The 24,957-nt window shown below is 43.5% G+C and overlaps 1 protein-coding gene across 1 annotated transcript in view; it reads right to left on the bottom strand.

Annotated features, from left to right (window-relative positions):
• Nucleotides 1-24,957, bottom strand: part of LOC112956428 (metalloprotease TIKI1-like) — a 65,885-nt gene that overhangs the window by 8,185 nt on the left and 32,743 nt on the right. Inside the window, exons 3-4 of the mRNA XM_026049950.1 lie at nt 12,083-12,229; nt 9,906-10,080 (exon numbers count right to left, since the gene is read on the bottom strand). Of these exons, the coding sequence (XP_025905735.1) occupies nt 9,906-10,080; nt 12,083-12,229 (322 nt within the window). The remainder of the gene's footprint in view (nt 1-9,905; nt 10,081-12,082; nt 12,230-24,957) is intronic.

Here is a 24,957-nt window from a genome sequence, read left to right as displayed (position 1 = left end):
AGTGCATACAGCAAGTTCATACTAGATACCTGTCTCGTACAGGCAGCAGCAGATGAGCTGAATCCCATCCACAGCAATGAAAAATAGTGCCAAGGAGCTCCACACTTTTTATTTCCCAAAACCAAGTCCTTCAGGAATACGGATAGAAAGCATAAAGATAGCCAATCTGTAAGAATAAGCAATATACAGCCTTAAAATAGCCTTCCTTGTGGCAATTTAAAAGCTTAAGGTCTCACAGGTTTCACTGGTGAGCTACTGAAAAACCAGTCACAGCTGTTCCCTGCTTGAACTTCAGTTTTCCTTGCTCGGGGTTATCATTTAGACTGATACTCAGGTTAGCACATGCATGAATCCCATTACATTGGGACCTTAATCTTCTGTTTTAATCTGATGGAGCGATAAGAATAACATCACTGTCATTCACACATGCCTTTGCATGGAGCTTCTGCTCATTTTTTATGTGCACGCACCAGAAACAAAAAGGTGTCATAATGTCCTTGCCTCAAAGAAACCAGGATGAATGGACATATATGTAAAATATATGTGTGTACAAATACATATGGGCATGTGTTATTAGATTTTTCACAAGAGATGATCGGTAGCAACAGCTTAGGCCAGACTCATAAATGGATTATAAGATGTGTTTTACTCTCCTGAAGGCAGACATGGCACACATTCAGTTAGAAAAACCTGGTATGAGCCCTAGAGGCCTTAAAGGCTTAACGTAAGTGTAAAATTAAGAGAAAAAAAGAAAAAAAGACAGAAAGGGGGGGAGTTACAGCACAGGTTCCCAAATTTTCTGGGAACAAATCCACTATGGGCCCTGACATCAAAAGGACTTGGTGTTGAGTGAGAGACCTGGCTACTCGCTCACTAAAACCTGTAAAAAAAAATAAAAAAAGCATGAGGAAGAGGTTCACTTTTCAAGGTTTAAGATGAAGCAGCCATGCCATAGGCATAACAACTCCTCCTGGCTACTGTGAGCTTGGACACGGGTCCCTGTGCAGAGACGTTCGCTCCAGACCTCCTTGGGGGCAGCACCTCGTTTTGCAGAGCACAGGCTATCGCTGCTGCAAAAACTGCCATGAGTTCTGCTTCTCCTGCTTGTTGATTTCATTGCCAGTGCTCACAGATGTGTTTGCATCTGGATAATTATGCTAAGAACGGCTTTTTGCAGAGACTTTTGAACCCAGATTTGAGCCATCACGAGGCCTCAAATTATGTGAATCTAGCCAAATGAGCATGGAAACACTACACAGCACTAGTGCTTTCTGTCTCTGTTCCAGAAATTCTACTTTCATATAAAGACAGACTGTAAAACTAAAGAAAGCCATGTTGCTCTCTGAATTTCAGTAAAATACACAATTTCAAGCTGTTACACAGATTTCCTTGACCCCTTTCTCTTAAGAGTATGTAAAAAGAAAGCCTCAGAGCCAATACATTTCTGTGTGTCTGCTGTTTTTTTCCTTAGTAGGAAGACCATACTTCCCTTGTGCCCCACATACAAGCCAGGAAATCACTATTTACAAATACCCCAAGACAACCAGATCGCAGGACATGCATGTAAAGAAATAAAAATGTTTGCTAGGAAACCTGAGCCAGGCTGTTTTTGTCCAAGAAGCGGTGGGAATGGCTGCAGCACGTGATGGCAACAGCGACCACAAAGTGGTGCAAGTGGTTCAAGCCGCTGCGGACATCCCAAGGCAGGATGTTGATTCCCCCCGACGGGACTAGATGTGCTCAAATGTGCTCTCTCCATGCCAGAGACTCTGTGGCTCACTAAAGAAGATCCCTTGAAGAGTATTTTAGACTTTGTTTACGGTTAAGGTTTTAGGATTGTTCTAGAAGCTCCCTGGAAATGTTTGTAGGGAGGATCACCAGTGATCATTCTTTCTAGAAGGCTTCCAAGAATTAAGTAGATAAATTCATATAAAATGTCCCAAAAAGGTGAACAGAACACATCAGTGACTGGATTAAAGGTTTTGGCCTGTAAAAGAAGCAAGCTGTGAGGCTGCTGACTCACATCCCACAGATGAACAGGAAAGAGAAGCTTCAGGAAAAGAGCAGCACACAGCTGTGGCACCCAAAGGACGCAGCTTGTTCATCCTCCTCTATGCACCTCCCATCCCACGGTTCTACTCCTACCCTTTCAGTAAAGAGGTATCATCCAACAGCAGTCCAGCAGCAATAAATCCATGGAAAAGGCTCCCAAACTACCTCGGTGTGCTGTCTAAAAGCACTTCCATTGGATGGAAACCAAACTGTAAAACTAATATCCTTCTGCTACAGATATTTCTGTCAAGTTGGTAATTCTGCTTAAGAGACAGACAAACTGACTCTAGTTGACATCAAGTACCTGACAAAATTAGAAGTTACTCCCTGACGATGAGGTTTTAGGACACAGCAATGGAGCAGGAAGGCTCAGTAAGGACCCCTGCTCCTGGAGAGGCAAAACCCTCATAACAACAAAGTGCCCCCACAGACAGGGAACCTGCAGGGGAATTTTCTTCATCCAGCTCCGTGGGCTTTGATTCCCTGTACACACCCAGAAAGGGTGAAACTGAAGCAAGCTGGTGGAAATAATAGGATGCTGCTCTTCATCTTCAGATCTTCACTGGCATTAACCTTTTGGCACAAGGACATCTTAGGCAAAGACAATTTTACATATATCACAAAATGACCTGTCTCAGCTCACACAGAGGGCTAAGTGTGCAGAGCCCAACCAGGGCTTAAGGACAAAGCTTAGCAAACCATATTTGAAGCAGAGATACCAAACAGCAAGCACAGCAAGTTTTCGAGGAAGGTCTTTCTATCACAACATGGAAAAACTTACATAATAGTGCAGACAATAACCGTATAAAGTTACAATTTGCATGGCCCAAATACAGCTATTTTTCTTAGTGAAAGATACCCAGACACTCTTTCACCTACCAGATCTTGTTAAAAACTAGGCCTCCTAATGAGTGTATTTAGTTCCCTAGATTCCCATTTTTAACTTTAGGCAAAGTCAAGTCTCTTGACAGCTACAGAAATTCAAACTGCAAGAAATTTTTCCACTGATTATGAGCCCAAATTTGTACTGTAAGCAAAGTTCATATAATGAAAAAGAAGTTTACAACCCCACAGGATAATAATTTTGTAAAAACTGAGTTAACAGCTACTGTTGAGGCAGCCTTATGACCATGTCTCCATCCATGCTGGCACTTAATTGGTGTTTTCTGCTGTTGAAGTCAAGGAGATCCTCATGAGTGATTGTGTAACAGCCAGCATTATAGTATAAAGTAATGGAAAGAAACACTGTGCTATGTCACCTCTGCCGTCAGACCTGTTCTAAGCACCACGTTAGTGCTTTTCTTCCAGAAAAAAAAGGTATTTGAGGGCTTAAGACTCCACTGTTCCTCAGGATGAAGTGATACTTTCTTCTGTTCTTGTGGCCCAACAAAGGTAGTCATGGGGAAACTCTGGCACAGAAAAGAAGCTGTTGCCTTCCCAGACTGTTGGCACCAAATGAGAAACAGCACACAGCTGTCTCACCTGGCAGATTTTAACAGTTCCACTGATGTGTCGGAACAGAGGTTTCTGCCTCTCGTCAGCAAGGCATTCTCCATTTCACGTGTCAGAGACATCAGGATGAGTGTCCCTCACGTCAGCCCCAGGGGCTTGGGATGAGGCTCCTGCCTCCACACAACACTATCTATCCCCCTTGGGGACTGTTGTTGTAGCAAACCCTGTCATTATCATTCTGCACACTCAAAGAAGCTGCTAAGGAAAACAGCCTCAAAGCTGCCGGGTTGTTCCCGGCGCTCTCAGGTTACGGAGGCAGAGGCACCTTCGGGGACTGAGCCTTTCCTCCCACCCAAAGTGGTTGAAATGATGCTGCAATCTGCGAGACCTTTGTGCCCCAGGAGCAGCAGGGTGGCCCCACGAGGTTCATTTAGGGTTTTGTCATCGTCATCTTCCCGCCCTCTTGCTCAAATGTTGTCCATGATTGGCCAACATTTGGTTTTCTCCAATGATTTTAATTTTTAGTGGCACCTCTGTTTACATTCCCTGTGCACAACTACATCTCTGATCCCAAACGCAGTGACAGTACTGTCCACACTTCCACATCGGGCTCTGAATTCCCATTGATTTCCAAAAGCAAAGTGACATCCTTCTGTCTAAGCAGCTTTTTAAAATTCTCATGGGAGCTTTTTGTTTGCTTGTTTTGCTTCACAGGTGAAAACATGTACACATGTCTGAGTGAAAGACCCTGGGCTCAGTGTGGAATGTTTAATTTTACAAGCACTGTTGATAATCCCTTTCCAACATCTTGTCTTTCTCAGAAGTCATGAATCTAGCTCAACTAACATAATTTCTCATCCAAAAATGCCAGAAAAAATGCTCTATTTCAAGAATATGAAATAAGAAGTGAATAAGAATAAGAAATAAGAAGTGAATGCAGGAATGACACCCCCTTGTTCACCATGCAGGGCCAAGATTCAGCACAACTGCAGTCCCTCTGTGGCGATGAGAATTTTCCACAGTTTTGTTTTGCTTTTTAGGAGGCAAGGGGCAGGAGCAAGGACCTCACACGTGCCAGCAGCTCCGGTGTACGTGGTACCTGAAGCTGACACATAATATGCTAGGCAGTGACTGACTGCAGGTGGTAGCTCATTCTCTCTTTATTGTCCAAGGGGCTAAGTAGATAAGCCACACACCTATCCTTCTAACTCAGATAAGAGTAACTACTTTTCCATGACACCTAAACCCTCTTCCTGCACATTACTGCATCAAATGTCAACCACATGAAAGCTAATTTTTGATTAAGGGAAATCAGGTGACTTCGCTGCTGGAAGAATTCAGCAGGAAGACAAGTAAGATCTGGAGCTTTTCGAGTGTCTAACAACTTGCTGAATTGCTAATTTGAGCATTGGTTAATCAGCCTGCTCATAACAATCCCTCTTTCCGTGAGGTCTTAAGGAGAGAAAAAAAAGGGACCGAGAGAAAAACAGCCAGGCCCTGATAGTTTTAATCTATATAAATCTGGGTAATGCTAAATAAACACATTCATTATTTCCTTTAGTAATTAGAAAAAATGGTAACTAAAGACGTTTCCATCATCACCCTTCTTTTCTTAGCATTAATGATGGTTTGTCAACATTCAGTGTGCTTTAAAGCCTCAGAATGATGCTTTTCTTCAGGAACAGCAAAGGAAAAAGTGCTTTGAGACAAAAGGGAATTCGATGGTGTTTACAAGATTAAGAAGAACAACTTCTGAAGTTCTCACATTAGTCAGAGGCTTTCAGTGAAATTAGTCATTTCATCCACAGGGATCTAAGGCAGCTTAGACCCCCCACAATTCTTATTCATGAGCTGGCACGTTTGGAGTTTCTCAGCTTTTAGAAGAGGCAGGGGAGATTGGAGAAGTTTAATCTCAGCTCTGAGGAACTGTCTCTTCACCTGAGGCCTTGGCTACCATAGTAATATCAGAATTGCATGCCACTAAATATGCTTCTTCACGCATGGAAAAACACTTTTTCTTCCTCCCTCATTCTTTAGATTCGCTCAACAGAAAACCTACATAAGCTGAAGCAAACCAGCCACATTTACCCTGGAAAAAAAATAGGACCACGCAGAAGGGAAGTTCATGTTGAGGTGAATTTGGGGAGGGATGTCAAGGGAAACAAGAAAGGCCTCAATGGGATTGCAAAAGGAAAACTAGGAAAAATGTGGGCCTAAGGCTGAACAGGCCAGGTGACCTGGAGACAATGGACATGGAAAAGGCAGAACCATTCAATGGCTTCTTTGCTTTGCTGTTTGCTAGTAGGACTTGCCTTCAAGAATCTCACCTGGCTGTGGTGACTGGCATAGTCTGAAGCAAAGACAACTTGACTTTGGTTGAGAAGGATCATGCTAGGGAACAATGAAATAAACTAGACATGCGTAAGCCCTTGGGATCTGATGAGATACAGTCATGAGAGCTGAGGGAGCTGGCTGATGTCATTGCAAGGGTACTCTTGATTGCCTTTGAAAGGTCAGGCTAAAGGAAACAGGTCCCTGAGGACTAGGAGAAATAAAATACCACATCTTTCTTCAAAAAGGATAATCTGGGGAACTATAGCCTGATTATTCTCACCTCTGTCCTGCTGAATATGATGGAACAAATTATTCTGGAATTAATTTCAACTCAAGATGTCTGGGAGTAGTCAGCATGGATGTGTGAAGAGATCAAGGTGAACCAGCCTGATAGCCTTCTATGACGAGATCACTATCTGAGCAGATGAATGAGAGCAGTGAATATTATTTATCTTGATTTATCTCGACTTTATCAAGGCTTTAAAGCTGTCTTCAATAACATCATAGACAAACTGATAAAGTACTGCTTAAATAAATGGACAGACATGTGGCTCAAAGGGTTGTGAATAACAGCATGAAGTTGAGCTAGAAACCAGTCACTTGTGGTGTAACCCTGGCATCTGCCCCATGTCAAACGCTGTTTAACATCTTCATTAATAACCTGGAAGGTCCTTAGTGCATCCTTAGAAAGCCACAGATGATACAGAACCTCGGGTGGTTAATACTCCAGACAGCTGGATGGAGAAATGGGCTGACAAGAAATCCTGCACTGAGGGCGTAAAAGCTCCATACACCAATACACCAATGGGATTAAGAGAAGCTTTGCAGAAAAGATGCTGGATATTCTGGTAGACATCAAGCTGACCATGAAACAGCAGTGCTTCCTTGCAGCTAGGAAGGCCAGTATCATCCTGGGATGCAAGGGCTGGAACGCAGACGGCAGATGGAGTGAGGAGACCCCTTCCCTCTGCCCAGCACCGGTGAGGTGACACATGGAGCTCTGGGCCCAGTCCAGGGGTGAGGCTACATGTGAAGCCCCGGGTCCACTCCAGAGCTCCCCACAACAACACAGGCATGGACACACTGGGGCAATCCCGTGCCTGCAAACACTCTCCGCCGTCAGGAAGCTGCAGCCAGACTCCTCTCAGTGGTGCGTCCTGAAGGGAAAATAGGCAGTGAGCATGAACTAAAACACAAGAAATGCCACTTAAACCACTTAATGACACTTTAAAAGGACTTTTTTTTTTTTTTTTTAAATATGTGAAAATGGTTGAACACTGGATCAGGCTGCCCAGAGAATCTCCATCCTTGGGAAGCCCTGTGTAACTCCCTTTAGGAGTGCAGGGAGGCTCCAGAGCACAGTAACACCAGGCAACCCTCCCTGCACAAATGCTCACTTGTCAGGCAACCAGAAGCCCATACTGCTGAGTACCTCTCTGTCTACAGATTCAAACGTGCCATCAGTCACTTGGACTCTGCAGGCACATCCTGGAAGTCTCCCTTACAGGCCAGGGAAATTAAAAGGGAATATTCAAGGCAAGCCATTTCTGAAAAAAAAAAACGAATTATGGCTGGCTCTGCCCCACCGTTGCTCTCACAGGCGTCAGGAGGTCTGATCTGTACCTCTGGTGCTGCTCTACAAGATGTCCTGCTCCCAATTACATACAGCCCGAACTGAACGTGGTGGAATGCCACTGGCGTGACCATCACTCTCTTTCCATTACCTTTAATTCCTTCAAATACACTTCTCTTGGCTTGAGGCTTTCCAGCTTTGCATTTTGGCCAGAAGCAAAACTTTGGGGATAGCTTCAGGAAAGCCTGTTATTTTTTTTCCCCTGCACTTCTGTGCAAGTTTAAATTACTTTTGAACAAAAATAATTCTAGAACTGAGCTCTGACTTTGAAATGTTTTCAACATAATATAGTGGGATTGTGTCTGATTTGTTAAAGCAACCTAGATCTAAAGATCAAGCCTACTGTGATATCACATGTAATATGATATAAGAAATCAACATCTATAGTCATGCAGTATTAGGAACTACAAAACCATAATAATGGCTTTTTATTACAAATCTATCAGCCATATGCAAGTCCAAACTTTGAAGTTAAAATAAATTGACAATCTTCTGATTGTTTCCCTTTTTTAAATAAAAATGAAAGGAGGAGTTAAAATAGCAAGGCATCCACCAACTGTGGTTTGGTTTGGACACAGTCAAGGATAAAAATGATTCTTTCACTACCTGACAAAAGCTCATAGTGGGAAAATGAAAATGTGTTACAATACAGTCCTATTGCTGTAGCCTTTCTGTTTTCTGCTGTTTTCCTGCTATCTTCTGTTATGACATTTTTGGAACCCATTCCCATTGGCTAAATAATATCACGATCCCCGAGCAATGCTCGAAGCTGTTGCAGACACTGAACACAGTATGTTTGTTCACCTTCACAGCTTACAGCAATCTGGAGGAGCAACAGGCCAAAGCAGCTGCACGTTTGTGCCAACAGTTGCAGGGTGCATTCCAGGCCAAGAAAATATTGATCACCCACTGTCTCAGCGTCACTATCTCAATATTCAGCATAGAAATGGATCTGTTTTCTTTCTTGTATCACATGAGGTTACATATCTCATTTAGGCAATTAATATTAAAATTAAATATTAAAAAGAAAGAAAGAAAAAGCAAAGAAACTGCATTCAGACGAAGATGTTAGTGGTAAGGGAAAGTGCTGTTAACAGTGGGTTTCTGCCACAGATGTTTTGTCTCCTCATGTATCTTTACAGGTCCTTGTGTAATCCTGTGGTGCAGAAAGGGCAGGTGAGGCTGCCTTTGGCAAAGAAGAGTACAGGAAAACAGAGACCAGACTAATGGCAAAGACTGTCCTAAGAAGGACAGTTTCCAAGTGGATCCAGAGAAGACATGGATGCAAAATTAGGATGAAAAAGCCTGAGAAAGGCCCGAGTGGTCAGGGAGCAAGCCACTGGCACACCGGGCAAGCATTAATGGTATTCACAAGGACCAAAGGCAGCAGAGGTAGAGCAGGGTAAGAAGACAGGATGCAGGATGCCCCTTGTGTCCCTATCACCTGTGCCAAGGACAGGGGCCCTCGGGACAAAACCAGCAGATTTGGGTCTCAGCAGCCCAGCACAGCAAGGACCTCATCTGCTTTAACCTTCCCTCATGACGGGGAGCTTCCTGAGCAGAGAACTGCTGCGGGCAGACAGCAAATGCAGCCTTCGTGCTGCAGCCCTCACGCATGCCGGGGCTGACGCTACCGGCCGCCTGTTGCAACCCCCTACCCTTGTTGTGTTGCGACTGTAGCCACGGCTCCCTGCTGCGGAGGAAGGGATTCTCACAGGCTTCAAACACAAATGCTTTTACAGTGTTTAGGTAAATATTTTCCTTTGCTCGCTTGAAGGAGTGACCACCAGGACAGGAAAACATCACGTGGATCCTGAAACTGGTTTCAACCCCCTCTTCTTTCCCAAGAACCATATAGTTCAGGGGAGGTGGATGGAGTACTTTCCGGCAAATTAGCACCTGTCTTGTTAATCACTGGTCCTTACTTTTCCCTCCCCTGGATGCTCCATTACAGTCATGGCAAACTAACCCTGTATTCTCCCCCCACCAAGCCGAGCTTTAAATATGGGGCTTAACAACAATGAGTTGGAGCTGGCTGGGCCTATGAATTTTTGCTGGCTGCTAAGAGGCAGAAGATGAAATATTTTTACCCATCTGGAAACAAAGATGTGCTCCAAAATAGTGTCATAAACACGTAAGACCTGCTCCTATTGAATTTGCTCTGCAGTTGGTTTGGTGTCTTTGGCTCTCACAAATTAGCATTGTAATCCATGTATGGAGTAAGAGCTATTTGCACGCAGAGGAAAGCCAAGTTTCCTACACTGGAATAAGTTTCAATTAGGTAGAAGACATCAGAACAAAGGTGTGTTCTGCATCTACTAGAGTAAAACCGGTAGGCGATAAAACTTCTCCAAACTGAGACAAGCATTCATGGAAAGCTCTTAAGGAATGTGGGAAGAATATGATGGGATTGAAGAGCTCCTTGGCAACATACCAGCTCCAAATGCAAAGAAGAAGCTCTTGTCCGGGTTCTCTTGCAGCAGGTCCTTCACCCTCCTGCCCATGCGCTCGTTCCTCTTGTAGATGAGCTCCTGACGGAAGTAGCTGTCGATCTCCTGGGCAGTAACGCGTTCATGGGGTGGGAGGGTAGCATTAATGAAGTTTGGGACCTAGGGGAGAAGGGAGAAGAAAAGTCTTCATAAAAGGGGCATTTGTTTTGCAGGCAGCCATCGTGCACAGGTATCAACCCCCTCACTGAATGTGGCAATCAGCTCTTCCCACAACACAGTAGGGAAAAACTCCAAGAAAGCAAAAAAAAGACTCAATAAACTTCTAATAGTGTGTACTTGTGCATTTCTTTGATCCCATTATTTCCTAAGCTGGACAAGTGGATTTGTTTTGATGCAAATTTAGCAAATACTCTCAGTTTCCCATGCCACGGGTCCAAATTCCCAATTGCTTGGCTGAAGACAGAAAATATTTGCCCTTGGCTATCTTTGGCTGCATACCTCTGTTTTAAGTCCCCCTAGGTATGACATAACTAAAAAAAGATAATTACAGTCTTCTAGGAGAGTTTCACTGGTATCAGAACCCCGGGGCTGCCAGAGAACAACTGCAGCTTAAACTCATTGACAAAAATATCGCATGAAAATTTCAAAACAGAGCCAAATTTTGTCAGGAAGGAAGTTTTACCCATTCCAGCTCTCATGTCTGCAAAGTGTCTTTTCAAATACTGGCTCCCTCCTCTGGGGTCCTCAAACCAGCTGTTTTTTGTTGGTTTACTTGTTTGTTTTTTAATGAACCCTCAAACACAGAGCCACACCGAGACTATCACCAACTGCTTCAACCAAGTTTTTAGCCCACAGTGTGTCACCTACTGGGAAAGCATAGGATTAAATCCAGTTTATAGAGAAGTTCCACCTAAAAACATCAGTTGCTACAGGATGCTGACTATTACTATTCAAGTCCATGGTAGGGGAGACCGTCCCAGAGCAGATCCTCTTGCAGACACAGACATCTCAACAAGACCTCTTCCCTCTCAGGACCTAGAGGTCCATCAGCCGCCTGCAGCACCTCGACAGGACGGCGATGAAGGAGCTGTATGTTGTTCCTCACAACTCGGCCTCCTTGGAGAACTTCTCCAAGATCAACTTGTGTGATTTCCTGCATAAGAGCTAAGCATTATTAACGATCATGTTGCCTGAACCTGCAGGCTGAGGTGTGCAGAGCAAGACGATTAACAACACACGCGCAAAGCTCCGTGCCAGCAAAGCAAGGGTTAACGTGACAATGTTTTCAGCTCTGCAGTGCAACCTGTATCTCAAGAGGCTGTAGGAAAAAATGTCATTCAGCAGGAAAAGCCCAGGTGCCAACACACGCTTGTTCAGCGCTGCTAGGCCAGGGACTATGTTTTCTCATTCACGTACACCAACTGCCAGGCAGTACCTCACACACAACAATAAAAAGAAGACTGATGTCTCAGTCTGAGGTTGGCTAATCTAACGGCCCAAACAGGCCCAATTGGTCCCTGCTGGGCATTTTCTGGTAGTTTAAAGATCAGAGCATTGCATTCCACTGTGCTGCTTTGGAAACCGTCTCCATAAATGAAGTCTGTGAGGTCTTAGAAGGTTTTCTTTTCCCTGATATTCAGCCCAAATCTGTCTCCTCTTTGTTTCACTCCCGTTCTCCTCTTTGGGTCGTGCCTACAGCACACAGCTGTGCTGATGGGGGGAAATTAAAGAGCTTTCAGCTCGCCCAGCCTTGCACAAGTGTTGAAGTCAGAAGGGCATTGCTCTGTCACTATTTGCAGAAAAGAGCCTGCTCCTACTCTCTGTTGGCACTGAGTCCTTTCATAGCTAAGTCAGTGCAATTCCAGAGGATCCTTAAGAAAATAAATGATTAACTGATCCAGCTTTGATGCTAAAGCAAACAAAACAGTCATCCGAAAGGGAAATGCAGGTGCACCTTTGCTCTTTATGTGCAGTAAGACAGCGGTGAGGCAGTGAGGACTCCTCGAGCAGGGGGTGCAGGAAAGCAGACACACCAGTTAGCCAGTTAAGTGTCTTGGTTCCTGACCTGCAAAGAGCCTATCTGAGGAAAGACAAGCGTGAGACAGGGGTTAGCGCTATGCGGGTATGTGCGTAGTACAAGGGCTGTGGTGGCAAGACTCACTTGAGAAGTGTCATGGTTGAAGATGATGGAGTTGAGGTCCCCACAGTTGTAATGCTTGATAAGGTCCTCTGTCGTATAGGGGATCTGGAAACTGCCTGCTCGGAGGCTCTCCTGCTGCAAGAGAGTCTGATTCAAAGCAAAGATCACCTGAGGGAGGGGGAGAGGGAGGAAAAGACAGAGTTCCTTATGAGTTCTTAACTTGCTTGTTGAGAAGATTATAGATATATAGCTATTCTGTGAAGACTTTCCGAACCTATCCCAGTCTGAGGTCACTAATCCACATTTTAACCAACCCAAACCTCCTCCAGATCTGTAGCTTTGGTGTCTGGCCCAGAGCAAGCTGTCAATCCAGCTGCCCACTGCTAAGGGGAGTGATTATCTGGATGGATTGCATCTCCATGGGTGAGGAACATTTAAAATCTATGACAGCAGTTTGGAAGAGTGGCTCTTCTGCGTGCTCTTGCAGCAAGGAGGGGTGGAAGTGCCTTGCTGTTTGCTCCAACACGAGAGTCTTTGCAGTGAAAGAGCCATATGTGTAACTCCCTCTGGTCACCTCCAGCAGACACAGCAGGTGGACACCAAGTTCACGTATAGCCAGAGAAGCAGAAGAAGGTGTGGGGTGGAAAATGAGCACAGGCTCCACATACCTGCGCTGGTGGGGAAAGGAAGTGTTTTCCATCAGCACATGGCAAAGAAGACATTGCTGTTATCTCCTGAAACAGAACTTGCTTCAGCTACCCACTAGGTTACACACCAAGGCTAAACTTCTCTAACAAGTTTTCTCATTAATCATTGGACTTTTTCATTTTTCCACTAAAAAACAAAGAAGCAAGCTGAGAAATACTTGCTGAAGTCTGGATGTGCATTTCAGACTTGTTCTTCAAAGAGTTATTCCCCCATCTTACATGACCCTGTCCAGCTTGTGGTGGAATTAGCTTCTCTGTGACTTTTGTTTCAAACACTATCAATAGTATTCTGAAAAGATAAGTATTCACTAGCAGCATGCAAAGTATGTTAATATGTTATAAGACTTAAAGATTTATATGTAAGAAATATACCAAGTATATAAGACCAGCAACTACTCTGGAAGTAAGAAGGCTGATGATCTCCCCAAGCAATTAGAAACTATACAAACAAACAAGAGTTTCTGCAATTCTGTGATAAAATCAAGCTTTTACCTCTGCAGGCATGTTCTTAGTTAGAGATGCAGGCTGTAATGTTTTTATCCATCTTAAGTTCTTACAGTAGATCATCACTGTTAGATATTAAAGCTTGCCTTGATCGAACAGCAAGCATTAGCAATAAGAAGCTATTTGATAGCAATGAGTTTTCTGGATGGGAATGGCTATCACTACTGACCCCTACAGCACAGTTATGCCCAGAAATTTTAGTGTCCAACATGGAACAAATGAAACTACCACAATTTGTTAAAACACTTGAGTTCTGGCTATTTCTCAGATAATATAAAGCTGCATTTCAGATGTTGCTACTATATTCAGATCTCAGCTTTCCAGAACAGGGCAGATGTGGAAATCAGTTGACATGAATTGCCCTCTCCCAGCACAATAATCTATCTGTCTCATACAGAAAAAAACACATATATGCTTTACTTAACATGAGTTCTGCAAGGGTGTTCATTAATACAACATTCATTCCCATCTCAGGCTTTTCAGACTGGACAACAGTTCACTTTATTGGTACAGATTGCTCCTGATTAAAAGAATATCTTCAGTTAGATGCCTGGGAAGGTGACACAGAGCTAATTAGTAGTGATCCTTCGAAGAACGTTTACTTTGAAAGTAAATAAAACAAAGACAAATTGAAAGTCCTTTATTTTGGAACAAATGTTTGCATGCAGGCTGGGGTTTATTGCACTCTGACGCCTTGGTTTCCATTTGTTTGGCTTCACTTCCCACACAGAAAAGCCCAAATGGACCTTAACAGCCGAACAAGGTTCACTGAGACACAAGCTAAATCTGTGCTGGAAATGTGGGGTTTCTACAGCCAGGACTGCCAGCAAAGTCTCATATACGCAGTTAGTCTAGTCAAAAAGACCTCCACAGGAACAGCTTGTTTTTTAAGTTACTGCGAGTGCTATCAGCAGCATTTACTTGGAGAATTTACCCTTAATGCTATCTGGCCCTGGCAGGATCCTGTGGCCTCCAGAGCAGCCACTCTGTGGCAGTCCAGAGCAGTGCCCATTCCAGAAGCAGGAAGAAGGCCTGCGGCAGACCCTTGGCCAGGCCGGGTGGCTTCACCGTGGTGCAGAAGAGGCACCTCAGAAACACTTCGTAATCTCCACAGTTTGTTTTTCACCCAAACACACAACAGCACAGGGCAAGTGGTTTCCACTGAGGAAACACCAGATTTAGGCAGAACAAATCTCCCGCTTTCCGTTGTGCCTCCACAGAGCATTTCCTGACGTCGCTTTCTCATGGATGTCTCTCCTTATGGACGGCTCTCCGTATTCCCCTTGGCTGCAGGGATGGCTCTTCCCTCCTGCCCTACAGCATGGAACTGATGGGGTCACTCCCCAGGACGGACTCGGCCGCCTGGCCTGTGCTCCAGCAACCAGGCCAGGCCAAACGGGCACCTTCCTTTCCAAAACCCACCCTGGGCCTTAAGAAACTAGCACACAATAAATGGCCAACTAGTGAATAATGTTGTCTGTCATCTCAAAGACACAGTCTAAAACCCAGTGACTGCCCTCACATTGACACAGAGATGGCTAAGACTTTTTCCCCCTCCCTCCATCTTTCCAAGCTTATCCATGGCATGGTATTCCTGGAGGGGGGCCATGGCACATTCATTGAAGAACTACATGACGTTACAACTTGACAGCAGCGTGTAGGGCCTCTCTCAAAAGAACTCTTCCCATTTTTCTATGCTTTCCAGCTTCTTGGGGGCAGCGTAATTCCCAGGCTGGAAGCAAAGGGCTGTGGGGGCTCAGAGAGAGGAGGTGTTTGTAGTACCAGGTGTTGCTTCAAGCTGTGCCCTTCTCGTAGGGTTATCTTTGGTAAACAGTAACAGATAAACAGCTCTGGGATCTCAAAAGAAGGAGGATTCTTGAGCTCACCGTTCTCAAGGGATTTAATTTGCTGAGGTGGGTTTTGCTCAAAGGTTGATAACGCTTATCTGTCATTATTTCTAAGAAAAAACATTTGACTGGGTGAAAAGTGGTGTTTAAGGAAGACCATGGTTATCACATGCTAGAGATAAGATCCTGGTCTTGTTTGCCAGGTGTGAAAAGCTGGGAAGAAGCCCACAAAGCAGGAGAAGGAGAAGCAGAGACCAGAAGCACAGCTGACATGCGACTTCTGATTTTGCTTGGCACAAAACCACAAACTGCACTCCTTAAAGCTTTCATTTCTAATATTGCCAAGAAGGTAGGAAGACCACAGGAAAGCAGAAAAGGTTGGAAGAAATGTTCAAGTATGGCTCAAAACTAAAATTAATAATGAGTTGCATTTCTCAGAGTAGTGTATTTCCTATGTTCCAGGTACCTCCTGCATTGTGCTGTGTTTTATTAATTCTAAAACCTTCCCTGTGTTGGAATCCATAGAAATCACTACGCGTTTGTCCTCCTTTCAGAATTACTCTTCCTCACTTTGTTCCCCCCACCCCTCCCACAGCCACCTTACCCCGCTCCATTAAGTGTATTCATACCAGCATCAAAGCCTCTCCTCAAAAGATGTATTCGGAGAACAAAAGTAACAAGTTTATTAGAAGGGGATTTTTTTCCCCCCTCCCACTTCCACTGTGATCTCCTTCTTCCCCCAGCCCTCTCCCTTTTTTGTGCTGTGGAAAAAATCGATTAAGCTCTCCAGTATACATATTGCTGCAAGCTTCATTCTCCTTCTGGAGGTTTCTTCAGCTGTCAGGAGACACTTGTCCCCTTTGCCAGCATTGTTGCAGGGGCTTGCTAGGCTAAGGGGATGGCGGAATGGGGGTTAGAGCCCAGCAGATGCCTTTTTTGTCAAAGACAAAAGACCCCCTGCCATCCTCTCCACTTTTCAGCACTTTCATCCAGGAGAGATCAAAGTACTGTTCTGCATGTGAAAGGGGCCTGGCATTATGCGCCTCAAATTAGCCTATCGCCATCCCGCTAGCCTCCAAGTCTTCCCAACAAAAGCCCTCACATCTGCTCCATCATTTGCCTCATCTTCTCTTTTTTCCCCCTCTCCGCTCTCAGTTTTCGAGGGCCATTCAGCCCCTTGAATTATAGTCTGGGGGAGCATCTTCCTTGCTCTGGGACCGCTCAGCCGGACAATTTGCTTTTAATTGTCTTAAGGAATCACGGGCTGCTTTCACCGGCCCTTCCCAGCAACAAACTGCATCCATTACCACTTCCATTCAGCCTCTTTGGTCACCTCTCTCCCTCCTCCTCCTCCTTCTCAAAGGCATGTTTCTCTCCTTGCTCTTCACCTGGAGGAGACCATTGCTTCTCAGGGCCAGCGAGCACCGCCACCTAAAATCAAAGCAAGACTCAAATCAAAGGCATCATGACTATGAAAGTCAATAGTCCTCCTTTGTCATGGTAATGGTACGGACTAAGTGCTGAGAAGAAAGCAGGGCTCCTCACTCCAGTGTGATGCTCTTTCTTAGATGTCTGGTGGCCATGTCTTGATAGCCTTTGAGGACAAAGTTTGGGGACTGGCCTTCTCAGAGCCTGGAAGCATGAACCCGAGGAACCCTGCAAACACACACAGGCAGGAGGAGTCTGAATTGGGGGTGGATGGAGAAAAACAGTGGCAGGTTCATCTGCAGCTTTCAGAGATATCCGAGCCAGCTGATGGCCTGTTGCACTGGACAGGATGCTCCAAGGTTTCCTGAATGTTCCTGGTCCTCCCCACAGTATTTTTAGAAGAATGGAAAAGAAAGCATATTCCTTTACTTGCTCTATTTTTTTTTCTGATTCAGTTGACTAGAGAAGACAAGAGACCTACAGGCTCCCTCAGAGCATGAGAGACAAGCCATTTACACCAGAAGAAATGGAAAGCATTTCAGGTTGCCTGCAAGCTGCTAGTTTCCCCTGTTTTTAGGCCTTTATTTTGTTTTCAGATGACATGGCAAGCAGAGGGAGCGTGTCTCTCCAAGGCACAAAGTCTCTCAGTTTGCCTAAGACATAGATATGGTCAAAGATAAATGGCATTGAAGAATTTGGTTCTTGGTCTGCTGGGATGCAACATCCCATTCTAGAACTGGACAAAAAGAAACCCAGAAGCTTATGGTTGTCACCTGAGATTTATATGAGGATACACAAATCAATTAGCACCAACTCTTCTTCAACTAAGAGCCATAAAGACAAGTGACTGCCAATAGCTTATCAGGCACCCAATTATGCTGAAGCAGGTGGATGGTACTGAATAAGAGAAACCCTATTTACAGTGCTGCTGGCAGAAGTAACTCATTTACTTGTAACAGACTGCGTTAATACATAGCCTTTTGTTCAAATAATTGCCACTAATGCACAAGCTTTTGTGTTTCCACTGACAGCAAGAGAAATAAAACCAAACACTCCACTATGCAGTGAACAGGGAAGGAAACTAGCAACAGATTAGACTATGAGCTTGCTTTCCACATCAAGACACCTCCAGGACCTTGCTGGAATTTGTTTCCTTCCTCCTACAATGTAAATAGTGTGTTGGTGAGCTCCCAAAATCTGCCTGTTGCCCCTTCTCCCCATGAGCTCTGCATCCAACACCTGCAAGCTCTTCAGGGTCCCCCTCGCACCACAGGGAAGCCCAAGGTTTTGTGAAGTTCATCTTTGGGCAGAAAATTTCAGCTTCGTGCTGGAAATGAACTGGTCATGCACGTTTTCTTGTTTCCAGAGGATTAAAGTGATTTTGTTTTAATTTCCATTTTTGTTAGAGATTTTGTGAACGTAAGCAAAGTTTGTTTTTAAAACATCCACAAATCACCTCTATCAGATCTGGTTTTACCTCATGCATCAGAACTAGGGACCAGCCCTCTGTACGATTTTCAGGTTTCTACAATCTCCTGCCAAAGTTCAAAGCAAAAAAAAAGACTTTCCATGTTTTACATTTAGAATTCTTGCCTGTCTCCTACCCTGGATTTCTTCAGTCAGCAATGCCCGACCTGCTTTGGTTTAGCATTGCCACAAATCTCTGAAACTCGGGTCAAGATCGGACGCAGGAACAATTAACCAAACGAAGAAGAAAACATGTAACTAGCATTTCGGATTTGTCATATAACAGATCAACTCACAAGACTGCTTATCTAACCAATAGTGAGCTAGTGGTAAAAGCTGGTTTTTTTAACTCAAAAATATATTTATTTTACAAGGTACTTTTACCATAGCCATGTCAAAACTGTGTTTAAAGAGTACCAGAGCTACAGAACTTAAAATGTGAAAAGAAGGATCCTTGCATCATAATCCATTACAAGAGGAGCTCAGGCTAGCCACACTTTTAAAATATAACACCTGTAGCTCATGGGGTTTTTTTTTTAATCTACTTTTACTAAAATAGGTATTGCTGGAGTCCAACTCCTCTTCCTTCTCTTCCACTGGTTTCTCTTATACGTAGGAGAAGCCAACCTAAAAAGGTGAAGCTAGCAAAGCAAACCCGCTTTGTGCACTGTTATCAGTGTGCTGTCCCAACCCAAAGCAGGAGACAGAATGTCCAATGGGTACTTTCCAGTGCAAAGATGAAGCTGAATTTCAGAAGATAGGTCCTATGAGTGAAAAGAACCCATAATCCTACAGATGATGTAACTGTGCTAAGCACAATGCCTGCAGACCTGCGAAATTTTGAAGAGAAAAGGGAGATATTCAGGCCTTTAGGAGCTTTTCACCAGGCACCAAATTGGCACCAAATTTTTACTTGCATTCGTACAGTGTTTAAGTGGGATCTTTAGGTGCCACAGTAGTAAGAGCCATACTGACAATATTATTTTTAAACGACTTTACAGGGGAAGTCCCTTGGAAAGGAAACACAGCCAAGTTCCAGCCTACCCCACAGCTTCAAGGGCAGTATCAGGCAGTATTGGTGTCTTTGTAAAAAACAGGTTAATTAATAAAAATGTTAATGACTGTGGTTTGTCATCCCATTTTGTTGCACTCAGTCACGGGGTTCTTTGGAGTGTAGCTAAATGCAAGAAAAATCCCCTGATATTCTTCATTTCTCTTTTCTTCCAGCACAGACCACATGCAGCCTAGGACTAAACTTGGCGACATGTAGAAGACTGCTGGAACAGGAATATTTCGTAGAAATGCAGCACACTGAAGCTCGAAACAACTTGCCAGTCTTAGGGGAGCTGGAAAAAGATCCCGCAAATCAGGATAAAAAACTCCTTCCTTGCCTTTAGATCTCCTGCTGCCTTCTGCTTTTGTGAAACAGATTCACATTACATGCATCACTCCTATAATCATGAGCAAGTAAGACTACAGAAGTTAATAAATTAAACAATCTAGCCTTGCAATGCGATGAAATAAACCCAAACAGTTATCATATGCCTTTCTGTAACCATGCAACGAGATACTTTGCATTTTCTTGCACTCCTGCCAGCTGGAAAAACGTGCTCCATATAAAGCACCCAACACTGACAAAACATTTTTCCACTCAGCAGAACAATTAGGTGTGGGGATCCTGGCTGCTGTTCCAAACAGAACAAGAACTTTGAACCGGTGTTTATGTCAAAAGCAACTCGGAGCATCTTTAAGGGACACTTCTGGCTCCCAAATGGAGCCCAGCACAGTGAGAACCTTTCCAAGGTACCAGGCTGAAAGGGAGAGTTTATATTAGTGCTACTCTTGCCAAGAACCCTCCAAGCAAGAAGAGCTGAAATGGTCCCAAAGTGCCGTCCAGCAGATCAGAAGCTGTGAGTTTTCAGTTTAAAAGCTTTCGGGAATTGCTGCTGACAAAATTTTCACACATTGAAATGCGAGCCTAAAACTCGGTTCCTCAAACCAACTTGTGGGTTTAGCCACACTGGAAATGAGTGTATCACAAAGCAAGGGTGGGAATTTACAACGCTCCAGCTGTGCTGCACTAATTCCCCATTTGGATGCTCTCGGAAGGTGGCAGATGACTCCACAGCGGAGCAGCAATTCCCTTTACCTCCGTGGTGCTCCCGTTGGGACGTCACGAGTCCCACTTCAGCCACACGCTGACTCCTTGCTGTGGAAAGGTCTGAGACAGTCTGATTTTCAGGCCTGTGGGAATTGGGTGGCTTGCAAAGTAATCAAGGGAACTGCCGGGCACTCAGCACTTCTGAAAGCAATGTTTATTGTTAAAAAGTATCTGGCTTTTATATATATATATAAGTGTGTGTATATATATGTATTTGTCCTTCAGTTTTGTTCTTCAAAGGCATTCCTACAGGCCAAGAACGACCCCTCTGATGTAGACACCAGCAAGTATCTGTCTACATTCACCCAATTTGCAAGAAACCACAGGGATCAAGTAAACTACTGTTATCTGCAAGTTCCAAAGCTGGAAGAGAGATTCATTTCCCTTGTTCAGCCCCAAAACTTACCCTTGTACAACAGCATTTTCCTTCTCCTGCTAAGTATGTTTTATAAGGTTATGTTGAATTACCAAACTGCAACTGCAGGCCATAAAGTTATCAAGTCAGAAATATTTTAGCTAAAATAGCAGTAGGTTTTCAGTAGGAATCTTCCAACACCATCACTTTGAACAGGATAAAAAGAAAAAAAAACCTACAGATAGATTATCTGGGGACTCTGTCAGGGAGAAGAGCCGTGGAGCGTCTCCAAGCTCACCCCTTCCAGACTAATGGGACAGAGACTTCTCACCAGCGGAGACAGTAGGGTCAGCAGCAGCCCCTGCAGCGAGTTCACCCAGATTCCATAGCTGCTTTTAGCCCTAGATAGTTGAAATCATTTCGTGAAAGGGCAAGCCAGGTCACCATCCCAATGGCACTTCCAGCACATGGTCACACACACTCCCTGTCAGGATAAGGGTCTAGGATAAACATTTTCTCAAGGAACCCTGCAGGAAGCCAAGGCATCCGCCAGGAACTTGTCATTTTCACAAAGAAAGCAGGATGACAAAAGTCTGAGTGTTAAGATTAAGGAGGTCAAAGATAAGGAGCATCTATCGGGAAGGCCTTGGAGACTTTGGAAATGTGGTGGGCAAAGCGTGGCAAGAATTGTCTCATGGACATGCCTTGCTTGGGAAGGAATGAATACATGGGCAACCTTCCTGGTGTACTCCTGGGAGAAGGAGATATGGAAAAATCACAATGGCGCTGGTAGTAACGTCTGCATTTGATAAGGAAGCAGATGGCAAAGCTAGGGAAGACTGTGATTTAAAAAAAAAAAAGCAACAATATGGAAACAGCAACAATAACCACCATAAAGGCAATTACACTGGAATCATCTATTGCTCCATGTATGGAAAAACGCAAGAGGATATGGAGTTAAGGTCTGCAACTTTCAGCACCAAAGCAAAAAGCTCTGGTGCACTGAGAACTGTGCGATACTCAAAGGGTTTTAAACATATAATGGGTTGTGAATCATCATTCTTCAAAATTTCTGAATCTAGCTTTAGAACTCATACACGAACAATCCTGTAACAACAGCAGTTGTTTGGAGAATATTTGCTAAAACTGTGACCAAAAAAAAGAAAGAAAAAAAAAGTATCAAGGCAAGAAAATTTAGAGCTCTGAACTGTTCTTTGTCCTTAAGCTGAGTACACTCTGACAAGCTGCACTTTCAGTACAAGACCTTTCCCAGGAGCTCTCATGATTCTTTTTTCCTGGCTAGTAAAACCTTGTGAGGCTTTGCACAGTACAGGCACAAGATGCCCTCTCCAGAAAGTCTGGACCAAACACCTCTTGCTCTTTCTGACTGGTCTAGATCTTCCCATTTTCCTCTAGAAAGAGGTCCTGAGATGGAGCAGTTTCCTCAGAACAGCAGTCGTGGTGCATGACTCCAAAATGCTGCTCCGTAGTCCCATCATCCTAGTCCCAGATCTTTCCTTCCCACCTAAAGACTAGAGCTTTTACAAGTGCCTTAGTTTGTGACCTTTTTTTTTTAACACATTGCTTCATCATTTCTCTTCTTTTTTGCCTCCTTATATGTGAGCAGGATGGAGAACTCACTGAAAGCAGAGAAATGCTTGAATTTGACTCTTCCTTAAATTTTCACAGATATAGCAACATTTGGGCCTGGAAGAGAAAACCACATAGCCCCACTGATACTAGGTATTTTCACCAACATTATCAGCCAACAGCAGCTCTAAGTTGCTCTCAGTGATGCCACTTTTTCAGCATAAGCAAATACAGCTAAATTCAGACATAGAAGGACAAAGGAGATTTTCCAGATTTCTCAGTAAGAACATGACATACTTACTATGCTATTAAACACACTTTGGTGGTGAAGGGCACGTTCACATCAAACAAACATTTTGTTTGGGGACCTTACATAGAAGCACACCTGTTTGTGAGAAAAAAAGGAGTGAAATCACCATCCAGAAGAACAGGTTTTCAACCTCTCTATTAGGCCAAAACTCTCAGAATAAGCTAAGCAATATGGACCTAGTGCAAAAAAGATAATTTCAAGTTTCTTCAGTGGGCATGAAAACATTGAAGCCCTCAGTGGCAATCTGTGATCTACCATGGGTATGTATGAGGATTATGGATAAAATGCCATCTCCAGGAAAGCAAGTGGGTTGATTTACACCTTCAATCTTTGCAAAAATTTGTAGCAAGCAAAATATTCAGCAGAGCATCACCTTTTCCTACTAATATATAACAAATAACTATGAAGGTCTAACTGGTTCCAGTTAATTCAATATTATGCAGTAAACTCAAGTGACTAATTCTTCCATTCAGCTTTTTGAAATTGCCTTTATTTCAACGCATTAGTTAAAATGACAAGTTTTCATACTTTGATAAGCTCTGCAGAGCGTGAGAAAGAAGGCTTTGCGTGCAAATTTACACGTCATGCATGTTTATTAATTCTCTATAACAGTTGCTATAACAAGCCTTTTAAATACTCCTTGTCAGAAGCCACAAAACAAGCAGTAAATAGCATCGCTAACACAAATTTGATAAGCAAAAAAAAAAAAAAAAATTTTAAATAAAAAAAAAAAAAAAAGCTAAAAAAAAAAAAAAAAGAAAAAAAAAAAAAAAAGGAGAATTATACCTAGCTGCTCAAGGAAAGCAAAGTCCTTTATTTCTTTCATCTCACAATACAATGCTGATGTATAAAACTACCCATACAAATGAGAAAAATCTGGGAACTTGCAGAAATTAGTCCAAATGTTCCAGATATGAATCAGTGTCAGAATAAGAGACTTGCTTCTCAATTTTCTTAGCGCTATCAAGGCTTCCAGAAAACATATTCTTTGCATCATGCACAAAACAGCAACAAAAACCCAAACAGAAAAAAAAAAAAAACCAAGGAATTCACAAATCAGTAGATAAACAGCCTGGGTTTACATTTGGACTTGACGATCTTGAAGGTCTTTTCCAACCATAATGGTTTTAGGAATCTATGATTTTTACTGCAAATATGCAAGTCAAATGAAAAATTTTGAAGCAGAGAATGCTGCAAACTACTATGCTGCCCTCATATAATATCATGGTGGATAATCCAGACTTTTCGACACTCAACCTTGCCAATGAAATGGCTGTTTCCTTGAAAACGAGCCCACGGGTTTGATGTCAGAGTCTTGCTCCATGGCATTTTCAGGATCTTCTCTTCCTGGCAAAGGGAATTGCTAGCTGCCTTGTCAAAGCAGGAAAGACATTAAGATCTAATGTCCAAAAATTCTAGTATACAAAAATTTCAGTCCTAACCAGCTGCAGATTTCAAATTAAGTGGAACTGGAAATCAATTATGATGGTCTTCTTATCCTCTCATCTTATTCCTTGTACTGTCTGTCCATCCTTTCTACAGTTACAAACAGGATTTCACACTGTGCCAGCACTTGGAGCTGATTCTGATGTGTTGGTGTGAATCCTCTTTCCCACTGGATAAACCTGGAAGTCTACATAAATCCCCATCCTTCAACATTCCAATCCTTCTCTTCCAGCCTTGGCCTTCTCCCTCCCATGGTTTCTGTTCCCTGCTGGCACTCAGCTCTATTGCATTCACATTACTTTGCAGGCTCTAGTGCAGCCTCTTGGGCACATTTCTGGGAAGGGGAGGTTCCTGGGCATCTTTCAGGATGGGCTGCACTGCTACTGGAAGCAGGCCAGGAAATTGTGCATTTACTAATGCAAAAATAGCACCGTTGGTTCACAGCTGCAAACCAGGCTCATAATAAGTGTGTCTAGCTCTGTGAAGGTACCTAAGCATTTCCAGCCAAATAAAATAAAAATCGGTGGTTGCACATGCTGGCAAGCAACTACCCTACCTAACCTTGGCTATGGAAACGTACATGATTCTGATATAGAAACTTATACTTCACCTAATAATAGCCCATCGAGCCCCTGGGATTACTGGGCTTCTCCCAGGTTCTCTTTTTGCAAGAAAGGTAATCAAATAAATGCAAATCCAAATGAAGATAATGCTGTCGCTGTGAATATCCAGGGATATCCCGGGACTCTGTCTCCCCCGTGCAGAGGCCTTTAAGGCTGTTCTTAGCATCCTTATTCTATGTTGAGGCAGGAACACACAGAAAGGTCTACAGAAGGCTCTCCTAATCCAGCCCCATATACTCTGTTTACTCAGCAATCACATAATTCTGTTTGGGAGGCTCTCAAAGCCTTGTCAACAGAGTATTTTATCTTTAATGACCTCATTTTGCTTAAAAGACACTGGAGCAACCTTGTGTGAAGTACGTAAATGGTGCAGCTCCATGTCTATTTAAGTTGTGGTCATATAGATCAGCCAACCAAAGACATCAGATGATGGTCTATGAAACGACTACACATCTTAC

Source organism: Nothoprocta perdicaria, unplaced genomic scaffold, assembly GCF_003342845.1.
Source record: "Nothoprocta perdicaria isolate Ctin4 unplaced genomic scaffold, notPer1 scaffold_63, whole genome shotgun sequence".
Taxonomy (NCBI): domain Eukaryota; kingdom Metazoa; phylum Chordata; class Aves; order Tinamiformes; family Tinamidae; genus Nothoprocta; species Nothoprocta perdicaria.
Note: the sequence above shows the minus strand (reverse complement) of the source record. Positions and strands in the feature narration are given on the sequence as shown.